Below are 12,665 nucleotides of genomic sequence, written 5' to 3'. Positions count from 1 at the left end.
ATATTCTATTAGTCTTTAAAAGGTTTGAAGAAAAACTATCCATCTGAAATACATTTCTGTACATATAAAAAACCTAACTAACATAGTTAACTAACAAGCTTGACTATTATAGATGGCTATCTATTAACCTGTATTTCTTAATTATACATTACATTTTTTGAGCTAACAAACACAATACCTTAATCAAGATCAAAAAATACATATAACAAAATTGGTTAATTTGTATCAGTAGACCAAAATCCATACCATTGCAAAGTATTGATCTCTATATCATATCCTTCTTCATATGTAAATAAACATTTATAAATGCTCATTTAGGGAATTTGGGTGTTGTCCTCTAGACTATTTACTGCTGATGAGGATCACTATTAATCCGGTCTTTCATGAGGTATTCTGTGTGGTAGGTCTATCTCAGCCAGCAGTTTTGAAGTTGTCATGGATGTTTTACCACCTGGGCCATTGCTTCAGGGGGTCTTGTTTGATCAAACCATATATGCTGGTAAGGAATCCACAGCTTTCTATCCTGTATGGAAGCAAAAGCAGAACATCTTTTCCAAAGTAACATATCCTTAGACTCAAGTTTTGAAGTCAAGATATCTTTAAATTTTTTATGTTGGATTAGCTTAGCAGCACATACAATGACATGTCTTTCTATACTTAGCTCATTCACAGTCAAAATATTCAAAGAAAACACAATAATATACACAGTCCAGACTCTCTGTATATTTTCCATCTTTACATGGCTTATTTTTTACTCCTTTAATCTATTTCTGGCTGAACTCTGTGATTTTAAAGACTTTGTTTTATTTTTTAAAAACATTTACTTCTTTTTATAACTGTCTATAATCTTTTTTTCTCTCTCCCAAGCCTATGTTCATTTATTTCAACACATTATGACCAATTTAGGGATTTATTTCTATCTAAATCTGTCTTTATTGCATACCTACAATCATTTTCTGGTCAGGAATGCTTTTTATTTATATTTTTTAAAATGCTAAGTGGACATGGATAGGACCAACTTCATAGCCCTTCCTGCTTCCTCCGCCCAGTCCAACATGGCGGAGATACATTTATCACCAACTCTATGAGCCATGCTCTTTGCCCCCGCTCCAGATACTCTGCAGATCTATGTCTTCATTAAGCAATTTGTAACATGCTATGTGCAGACCCCATTTAAATTCAGGACTTCCTGGAAGAGTCAGAGCTATTTGTGCTATCAGCCCCAGCATGAATCAGGAAAACCTCCCCTAAAGAAGCCACATAGCCTTCACTGCCAATGTTGAGTTAGAAAGACCACTCTTAAAGAAGCCACAGCTCCCCTGCTTGCCACCAGCAAACAGAGCCCATCTAAAAAAATTGGCTATCAAGAAGCTGTGCTATACTCTGTTCTTTTGTTTCTAGAATTTCTTCCTAAGCCCTCTCAGTTTTTATGTGGATGTAGGTGCCCCACATTTGGCACCATTTTGTAAATGGAGGTTGCTCATTCATTTCCTGGCCATCCAAACCTGAAATAGTCACACTAAAACTATATTAATTACAGAACTGCTTGACCTATTATCTCAGGATTCTTATTAACTAACTCTTACATTTTAAATTAATCCATTTCTATCCGTCTGCATATCGAATCAAGGCATTACTTACTGATAATAGTCAGGGTCTCTCTCCTTCAGTAACTACAAGACATCTCTCTCACTCTGCCTTTTCCCCCTCTATCTCTGCTTGGAATTTTTACCTTTCTCTATTCTGCTCTCTCAGAGGCCCAAGAAGCTTCTTCATTCATTAACCAATGAAAGCAACAGATGTACAGAAGAATTTCCCACACCAGTGTTCAAAGAACTGAAAGAAAAGAAGGAGAATGAGAAATGGAGATTTACAAGGAAAGGGACAGAAAGAGAGAAGAATGATATTAGAAAGTTCTCATGCCTACTTTCCATTGATGTTCCTACTGCTAGGATGGGCATTATTAAGATTCTAGACCCTCCTAAAATAGAACAGCTGAGGTCTAACATGTGGACCTGTATTAGAATATTTCATATTCAAACAATTATTGGTATGGATACAATAATTTTCTTTCTTTGCTAGAAGAGAAGGTAATGTTTTTGTATTTTGATATCTAGTTTCTTGGGTTCTTTATATACTTTGGAGAACAGTTCTCTGTCTGACATGGGTTGGTGAAGATCTTTTCCCAATCACTAGATCATCATTTTTGTCTTGTTGGCTGTATTCTTTGCTTTACAGAAACTTCTCAGTTTCATGAGGTCCCATTTATTTATTATTGCTCTCAGTGTCTGTGTTACTGTGGTTATATTTAGGAAGTGGTCCCCTGTGCCCATGAATTGAAGGCTATTTCACACTTTCTCTTCTGTCAAGTTCAGTGTGGTCAGATTTATTTTTAGGTCTTTAATCCATTTGGACTAGAGTTTTGTGCATGGGATAGATATGGATCTATTTTCATTCTTCTACATGTTGACATCCAACTATGACAGCACCATTTGTTGAATGTTTTTATTTTCCCATTGTATATTTTAGCTTTTTTATCAAAATCAGATGTTCATATGTGTGTGGATTAATATTGGGGTCTTCAGTTCAATTCCATTGATCAGCCTTTCTGTTTTTGTGTCAATATCAAGCTGTTTTTATTACTGTAGCTCTATAATAGAGCTTAATGTCAGGGATGGTGATACCTCTAGAAGTTCCTTTCTTGTACAGGATGATTTTGGATACCCTGGGTTTTTGTTTTTCCATATGAGGTTGATTATTGTTCTTTCAAGGTCTGTGAAGAATTGTGCTGGTATTTTGATGGGGATTATATTGAATCTGTAGATCACTTTTGGTAGGATTGCCATTTTTATTCTTGAATTCCTTGTGAATGGGCTTATTTAGAACAATCCTGATTCTTGTGTCACTTGAGACAAGGGTAAAGTCAGAGAAGTGACAAAGAAGTTTAGGTCAATGGTAGTATCTGACTTTGGGTATATGCAGATTGTTTTAGTAAGATGTAAAATAGGAATAGATGTTGTAGGAGCTGCGGGCTGCATTCCTGCCACCCCAGCTCCTGGCCACCTGGCTAGCTTATGCCCTGAAATAATTACATGGAAACTGTGTTCTTTTAAACCCTGCTTGGCCCATTAGTTCTAGCCTCTTATTGGCTAGCTCTTACATATTGATCTAACCCATTTCTAATATTCTGTGTAGCAGTATATGTGCGCTTACCGGGAAAGATTCAGCATGTTTGACCTGGCGGCTTGCTTCATCGCGTCTGGCCCAGAGAGGGGAAGCATAGCATCTGAGCTCACTTCCTCTTCCTCCCAGCATTCTGTTCTGTTTACTCCTCCCACCTATGTTTTAACCTATGAGGGCCAAGCAGTTTCTTTATTATAATTATCCAATGATGTGCCTCCATCAAATAGATTTTTGAGAAAGATGAAATATAGAAAGGACCATACTAGACTGTTTGCTATTGAGAGGGAATGAGTGTAGTGATGAGATAAGCAGGCCTGCTTTTTGTCCCACCTGGCTCCCTCATGGCTAGCTTAGCCCCGGAAATAATAATATAGAAACTGTATTTATTTAAACACTGCCTGGCTCATTAGCCCTAGCCTCTTATTGGCTACCTCTCACATCTTGATTCAACCCATTTCTAATAATCTGTGTGTCACCACGAGATCATGGCTTACTGGGAAAGATTCAGCATGTCTGACCTGGCAGCTTCATGGCAGCAGCTCTCTCTGACTCTGCCTTCTTCCTCCCAGAAATCTGTTCTGTCTACTCCACCCACCTAATTTTCTGTTCTATCAAAAGGCCAAGGCAGTCTCTTTATTTAACCAATGAAAGTAACACATAGACAGAAGACCCTCCATCACCAAATGAGCAATTTAAGGTGAGAGTCTGGAAAGATAAGTTTTTCATATGTAATAATATATGATAAACAGATCAACAACCAGGAACCTGATACAAGGTTCAATATATAGAATAGAGATTAGAAAATAAAAACACTATCCAAGTAATTGATATCAGGAAAACTCATGATAAAAGTATTCTTGGATATGTTCAAGAAACATTAGATTTCAAACTGTTCAAAGCACCTTAGGAAAACAATGTATGTATTGATATTATTTTAAAATATTTCATGATATTTACTCTCTTTCAAAGCAATTTATGGCTTTTAGTGTGGTAAATGGACCCAGGCCCCAGAGGACCACTAATCATTGTTCCATCTGGGATGATTCAAGTAAGCCATAATTCCAGCTCCTATTAGTGGACCATGTATGTATCTGCACATTAAAGGCAGCTGTCTGGAGAACAAGAATCTTTTAAATTGGAAAAATGAAAACAGAAATATTGGTTGGGAAAGAAGAAATAAGGCTGCATTGTAATACATGATTTTGTAGAATTATGAGATCTTCAGAAAGGTAATATTCCATTCTAAGTATATCCATAATAAAGTTAAGAATAATGTGATTATATACATATACAAAGAAGTACATTCTTTCATAAATGATATATATCTTTTGACCAAGAAAATTGTACTGACATTCTGAATTAGACTTGCATTAGCATTGTAATTGCCCAGGACATATCACAGCTGTGTGAAGGAATGCCTAATTTGTTCTATTTAGCATTAGAGTTTAATCAATCACAGTACAGCGTGTGAGAGGAAGACTATTTAGGAGTGAAATAGAAATATCTCTTATTTAAGATGGAAAAACCTCATGGTTTTGAAAGGCAGTAAGCAAGTAGACATGGGAGGAACTCAAAAGAGGGAAACAAGAAAAGTTGAAATAAGGGATAAAAGTAATATGAGGAAATTATACCTTAATTATAATAAAAATACCAATTTTTAAAATAAATGAAAAAAATCTGGTCTTGGCTTTTCAGCTGATTTTTAGTTGTAGATTTTAGTTGCATAGTATGTACAATACCTAAAACTGGTTTCCTTAAGAAATCATTTTCACATTAAAAGATGTCTTCATTACTTGGAAAATTATTGATAAAATAAAGAATCTGATACTAATAGTTGGGCTGGATTACAATACCAACTTCCACATTGAGAGATTTAAACTTATAAAGAAGTCAGTTGACTCAATAATTACATTTCATTAACAAGATATATCATAATTTTTAAGCCTTTCCAAAATAGCAAGATTATAAAGTTCCAATGAGAACACATACAAAAAAATAGTGTCCATGTGAGGTGATACAGCAAGGAATCAAAGGAAAGCAGATGAAATTTTATTAGGTCTAAATGCTGCAAGGAAGATGGGAATGCAATGGGCAGGAACCACCATCCAAAGACTGTATGAAAATAGCTGCCGTTATTCAAAGAAGCATCATGTATGTGAAGAGCAATAAAAAGTTTATATCACTTCTCTCCGAACATAGAAAAGTGGACGCACAAGTCATAAGAATGAGTTTTGTTATTTAATTTGAGAGTCTAATTATGCTATGTCTTTAGTTAGACACTATACTGGATCCACTTTTGCTGTAAAATAATGAACAAAATAATAATGCTTGCTTGCTTTACTAATGATTGATTGCTTTCTCTAATTCTGAGTTGCTAACTGGAATTTTATAATTATATATATAATTTTAATTACATAAACAATTAAATTAATCATTAAAATGTTTAATAACACACACAAATATATATATATACATACATGTATGTATATATATTCAAGATAGGGTCTCACTACATAGTTCTGGCTATCTTGGAACTCACTATGTAGACCTGGTGGCATTGAACTCACAGAGATCCACCTGCCTGTGACCCCCTAACCCAGGTGTTAGAATTAAAGGTGTATGTCACTATGCCTGGAAAAGTTTAATGATTTTAATCTTTTCATAACTTGTGTTTTCTGTATTCTCCAAAATGGGACACTAAGGTATGAGACATAAAGCATGCAAATCAGGCAACTTAAAACATAATATAGCTATAAATATACAGAAATAAAAAGATATGAGAGGAATCTATGTTGAGAACAAAATCACTAAAGAAAAAGCCAAAAGCAATAACATTGCTAACAAATACTTGTGATTTTTAAGGTTTCTTGAATTTTTATGGGTAAAATTATAATAATTTAAATTATTAAGTAAATATTTTTGAAGCCCATGTCAACCTCAGAAATTTCCAAATAAGCCTGTATAGCTATTAAAACATTCAGGTGGGTTAATGACCTCTACATTAACACAAGAATGCCATAGAGTGCATACACCATTTTACAAAATATTCAACCAGACTTTCAAGTTATAATGGGAAATACAGGGCTCAATTTTTGTAATTTCATTACTATTAAATTTCACATATTTACTACTAATAAGTTATAAAGCGTATTACTGAGATACACTGAGAACCATTCAATTGACATGAACTTATTTCAAAATTTTCATTGAAATTATATATATTGTTTTGAGATAGGGTTTTTTTGGTAGCTTTGGAGCCTGTTCTGGAAGTAGCTTTTGTAGACCAGGCTGGCCTTGAACTCAAAGAGACCTGCCTATATGTTTTATATTTCAAACATAATAAAGTGAGTTTGCCACTAGTAAAACAACAAAAACTTTGCACTCAGGAAGAGATATGCTAGAATGCCCACGTCTCTGCTCTGCATCTGTGATGTATTGTGTTATCTGAAAGATTACAGTCAAAACTGGAAAGATTTCATGATTTTCTACTTAAGAACTAATGGCTTTCCTAGGCTAGGAGCAATTAAGTAAGTCTCCTTCATTACCTCATATAAAATGATATGAACTGAAATATAGCTTCAAATTCAAAATGCAAACAACAAAATAAATACCTGGTGCATTAACCTCTGTTGTGATTAATACGTACAGAAACAATATAACTTGAAATAAACTGGGTACACTAGGAAAGGTACAGAAGAGATGAAAAGAAAAATTTCTCAAAGCTTAAAACAAGTGAAAATATATGTGAGGGAATTCCACATGACTAAAGAAAAGTGGAAGAAAACTTGCTGTTGCTCTCAAATCTTGCAGAGACTGCACTTTCTTGCCTATGGAAGTCCTACAGAGATCCACAAGTCACAAGTCTCCTAAGGACAGGTTCTAAGACAATAACAGAAAAGCCAAAGACACAAATAATGGGCTGTCTAATACATGAAAGGCTTGTCTTGAGAGTATTCAGATGAGTTAGAAGAAAATTGTCTTTCTAGAGACATTCAGAAGAAAACTGGAATACGTAGTATTGAAAATGTTCTTCATTTTAATTTGATGACTATGAAAATATTATTAATATTTAAAAGAAACTCCAGGAATATGAAGGAGTGGAGATAGACAAATTTTATTGTAGATAAATGTTAACAAAGCTTTCTTTGATAGAATTCATAATGTTCTGGTTTTATAATAAGACCTTAATTCGGAATGCACACTTTTATAGTAGTATGTCTAAAGCATTTAGCACATCCAAACACTTTGGTATTTCCGGTTTTATTTCTCATTAATCTTCGGGTTTTTTGTAACTACCTTAGCAAAACATGGAAACTGTACGAGGAGTACTTCATCCACAAGCACTGGGCAGTGCCACCACGGGCCCGGCTAACAAGTCCCAACTCTCTCCAAGCACCTTCTGGCTGATGGGCATCCCGGGTCTGGAGCACCTCCATGTCTGGATTGGGATTCCCTTCTGCTCCATGTACATAGTGGCTGTGATGGGGAACGTGACAATCCTGGCTGTGGTGAGAGCAGAGCGCAGCCTCCACGAGCCCATGTTCATCTTCCTGTGCATGCTGTCAGTCACTGACCTGGTCCTCTCCACTTCTACACTGCCACGCATGCTCTGTCTCTTCTGGATGGGAGATCATGACATTGCCTTTGATGCGTGCCTTGCCCAAATGTTCTTCATCCACAGCTTCACTGCCATGGAGTCTGGCTTCTTCCTGGCCATGGCCATTGACCGCTATGTGGCCATCTGTGATCCACTGCGCCATGCCACAATTCTCACCCACAGTCGCATCGCCCAAATGGGAGCAGCTGTGGCACTGCGGGGAGTAGGCTTCTTTTCTCCACACCCCATTCTGCTCAAGCAGCTGCCCTACTGCAGAACTCGAATCATTGCACACACCTACTGTGAGTTCATGGCTGTGGTGAAGCTGGCGTGTGTGGACACAGGAGCCACCAAGCGCTATAGCCTCACTGTCGCTTTTGGTATTGGCTCCTGTGATTGTTTCTTCATTGCCCTCTCTTATGTTCTGATCCTCCATGCGGTCTTTCGCCTTCCATCTCGAGAAGCAAGTCTGAAAGCTCTAGGCACCTGTGGTTCCCATGTCTGCGTCATTGTTGTTTTCTATTCCACAGCTGGGTTTACATTTCTGACCCACCGCTTTGGCCACCATGTGGCCCCCCAAGTTCACATCCTAGTAGCCAATATGTACCTATTGGTTCCACCATTTCTTAACCCCATTGTCTATGGTGTTAGAACCAAGAAAATTCGAGACAATGTTCTTAGTACTCTAAGAGTAAAAGGTAGATGTTGATATTGCAATTGTTTGAAAACACAGTAATAGAAACTAAAGGAAAAATAAAAATAATTAGTCATTTTTTAATTATGGACTTTTGGGGGAAATTCAAACATTAGTTCTATTTATTTATAAGAATTACTACATATAGAAGTTCCCAAATTTTGATGAAGTTAGTGGTTGTGATATTTTTTTCTGTGCTTTGCTACAATAAGCCTTCTTTAGAACTTGGTGATAAATAAATGCAGTCTTTTTCCTTGTCAGTTCTTCCAGCCTAGGCTTCATCTGGGAATAACAGCTTACCTTAGAATAAGAAGTGATTCCAAAGGAAAGAAACACATGATCATTCTGAAATGTTCTCCATGAAAAATATGCTACTGAAAAATTAATGATTACTGCCAATAATTGTCATAACAATTATATATCTGAATTTTTAGCTCCTGAATACATGAAAATGTCTCATATATTTAAAAAAATTGTCACATAAGACCTCCTACAGTAAATATAAAATATCACTTATAGTGATCCAGTCAACAAAAATTTAAGATTATTTTATTTTAAATATGTGCATTGTGTAGGGGGCTATATGCACATGAACAAAGGTGTCATCAGAAATCATAAGTGTTGGAGTTGCAGGTTATTTTGAGCTGTCAAAAGTGAGTGCTGGGATAGGATTCCAGTCTCTTGCATATTCAGTGTGTATTCTAACCACTGGGATATCTCTGCAGCTCATTCTACAAATACTTAAATCACCATGTATTATAGACTACTTTTCTTATAGTGGTTAGAACATGAGCTAACTAACATATGGCCTTTTTAAACTTTTGTTCCAGTTCACTCAAATTTTATTCATGACTGTTTCAACACTCTTATGAATAATTCCACAGCTTGCTAGACACATTGATCATGATTTCAATTTATTTGTATTAAGAAAATAAAAAATAATTTCTTATGTAAAAGTCTATTTTTAAAAAATAAATCAGTTTAAAGTTTTGAACCATTAAATAAAAGTGATACTGAAAATAAAATTATTAAAAATACATTTTTCCTGAAACAATTTGAGCAATTGAACGTATGATCCTGGTAAAAATTTAATTCTTCTCCTTACTTCTTGCCTTATACAAGATAGATTTTCACAAGAGGAGCTCAATAAATAGTTGTGAATTTGGCATTTCCTCTATAGTAACACATTTTATAAAAACACTAGTTATACTTTTTTGAATAAGGCATATGTATGTATGAGAGGGCTTTGTGTGCAGAGGCATGTACACAGGTGTGTGAGGGCACATGTGTGTGTGAGTGTGTGTCTAAATGTGTGTGCATGAAGGGAGTCAACATACAGGGAGCTCATGGAAATGGAATGAATGAGCCGGTATGAATGAGCCCCATTTCATGAGGGTGTGAAACTGTGGAAGAGATGAAGGAACACTCTTTGTTGCCACTAAACAGAGTAAGAGAAGTTTGAGCAAGACTGGTATAGTAGCAGGCAGATGTAAGAAGGCATGCAGACTATCTCAGCTACATGCTGAGCTCACAGCTGACCTAAGAGGGCAAGGTGAGTTATGTGTAGAAAAGAACTACACTCAATTTTGCATTTTAAAAGACATTATTGGGACTTAAAACAAAGAAGAAGTTAACTATTCTTGCAATATGAAAGAATAGAGGGTACATTGTAATAAATGAAGAAAGAAAAATACCCACATTGATTTGTGAAATCTAAGAAAACAATAATTAAAACATAAAGACAATCCTACACAAAGAAGTACAGGCAACTAAGGAAAGCTGAGGGTATATTAAGCAATTTTACCAAGGGAAGAGCACACCAATTTATTATCCAGTACCAAGTGATCCTGAAAACATACACGCAGTTAATGCTATGTACTGACAGAGCAGGTTATATTTAGAGATTGACAGAAGAACTTTCATTGTCAATAAAGACAATAGCTTAATGCAGATTGTCCATAATGATCAAAGAAATAATTTCATTCACTTGAGTATAACAAATACACTTTATTCTGTGAAGCATATTGATGAAGATTCTACTGTCATTCAACCTTGGCAATGTTATTCTACATTGAGGAATTCAATGTTGATAATTGGTGAAAAAACGTTGTGTATGTATGTGTATGTGTGTGTGTGGAAATGCTCATATTTATTCATATATTTTTGAAGGCCTGCCTTAGGCTGGGCAACGAGGATGTATGAGAAAATAGACATAACCTTACAGTAAACTCCCTGGTCCTCAGTCTTCCTCTTCTTATACTTCAATGATTCCTGAACCTTAAGTGTTCCGGTTGTCCTAGTAACACATATACTGAAAGTAACAGTTAATAAATGGGACCTCCTACAACTGAGAAGCATCTGTAAAGCAAAAGACATGGTCAACAAGACAAAATGGCAGCCTAGAGAATGGGAAAACATCTTCACCAACCTATCATTGGACAGAGGACTGATCTCCAAAGTATACAAAGAACTCAAGAGATTTGACATCAAAAGAACAAATAAACAAATAAAAAACAGAGAAATCTCAACAGATGAATTTCAAATGACTGAAAGACATTTAAGAAAATACTCAACATTCTTAGCCATCAGAGAAGTGAAAATCAAACAACTTTGAGATTCCATCTTACATCTGTCAGAATGGCCAAGATCAAAAACACTGATGACAGCTTATGCTAGAGAGGATGTGAAATAAAAGGAACACTCTTCCATTGTTAGTGGGAGTGCAAACTTAAACAACTGCTTTGGAATTCAGTATGGTGATTTCTCAGAAAATTAGGAAACAATGTACCTCAAGACCCAGCAATACCACTTTTTGGTATATATCAAATGGATGCTCAATCATACCACAAGGACATGTGTTCAGCTAAGCTCATATCAGCATTATTTGTCATAGCTAGAACCCGGAAACAACCTAGATGACCCTCAACCAAAGAAAGGATAAAGAAAATGTGGTATATTTACCCAGTGGAGTACTAGTCAGAGGTAAAAAATAATGACATCTTGAAATTTGCAGGCAAATGGGTGGATCTAGAAAAAACAATTTTGAGTGAGGTAACCCAGATCAAGAAAGACAAATATAATACGCAATCACTCAGAAGTGGCTGTTAGATATAAAACAAAGAAAAATTAGCTATAGTCCACAACCCCAGAGAACCTAGACTACAAAGAGGACCTTAAAAGAAACATTACAGAACTACTTAAGAAAGAGAAGAAGACAAGATCTCCTGATTAAATTGGGAGCTTGGAGGTCACAGGAGTGTGTAGAAGGAAATAGGGGAGGAAGAGAGAGGAGTGAAGACAAATGTATAGAGCAATAAAAACAATGAAAAGAAAGTATGACTTTTGCATTGCAGATGAATCCATTGGACTGGGCTTCACAACTTTGCCTTTTGATTGGTTGTGGTTTTCTGCAATGGTCTCTATCTCAAAGAGAAGTTTCCTTGTTTGGGATAAGAAGTACAGTTCTCTGTGGGTATAATGACAAATATTTATAGTGCATTTTTCTGTGAGATTGTATCTCCTAGGAGTATCATAAGTTATACCCATATAATCTCACCAACATGAATGTCTAACATGAGCTAAACATGGATATCAACAATAGATATACTAATGTGGACTACAGAAATACCAGGAGGTCTTAACCCTGTACAAAGAACTACAAGAAACTAAGAAATGTTGAGAACTAAATGTGGAGTGTTTTCCAATTAATTATCCAATACCAAATTGCCACCTTTGAAAACATATGTACTAGCTATATTCTACAGACCAAGAAGGTTGTAAATATGTATTTATACATATATATATATAAACAATAAACAAGAGGTCTTGAATTTGAAAGAATGCAAAGAAGGAGTGTATGAGAGGCTTTGAAGAGAGAAAAAGGATGTAATTATATTATAATCTCAGAAGAGAGAAACAATTTAAAATAAAAGTAATTTTAATGAAAAACAGTAAATAGTTAGAGCCCTAATCATTCTCTTTAAGATACTTATACTCTACCAGTAATTTCTGAACCAAATACTTCTCAACAGTATCTTTCTCTTTCAGTTGTATCTCCAATCTTGTCAGGAGTCATTCTAAAATATTTCCTCTCAAGCCTTGTCTTCTGTGATATTTATCATCTAGCACTCCTTTCCTACTCAAATTTTCATCATTTCTTTCCTTTCTTTTCTTCATGTTGCAAATGCTCTT

General features: G+C 35.5%; 1 protein-coding gene across 1 annotated transcript; it reads left to right on the top strand.

Annotated features, from left to right (window-relative positions):
- Nucleotides 1–7,490: 7,490 nt before the first annotated feature.
- On the top strand, nt 7,491–8,489 carry LOC101992550 (olfactory receptor 52M1-like). The gene has a single exon (XM_005368874.3). It carries the CDS (start codon nt 7,491–7,493, stop codon nt 8,487–8,489), a length of 999 nt encoding a protein of 332 aa, XP_005368931.3.
- The last annotated feature ends 4,176 nt before the right edge of the window (nt 8,490–12,665 follow it).

Source organism: Microtus ochrogaster, unplaced genomic scaffold, assembly GCF_000317375.1.
Source record: "Microtus ochrogaster isolate Prairie Vole_2 unplaced genomic scaffold, MicOch1.0 UNK41, whole genome shotgun sequence".
Classification (NCBI taxonomy): Eukaryota; Metazoa; Chordata; class Mammalia; order Rodentia; family Cricetidae; genus Microtus; species Microtus ochrogaster.
This window is presented reverse-complemented; position numbering and strand designations above follow the sequence as displayed.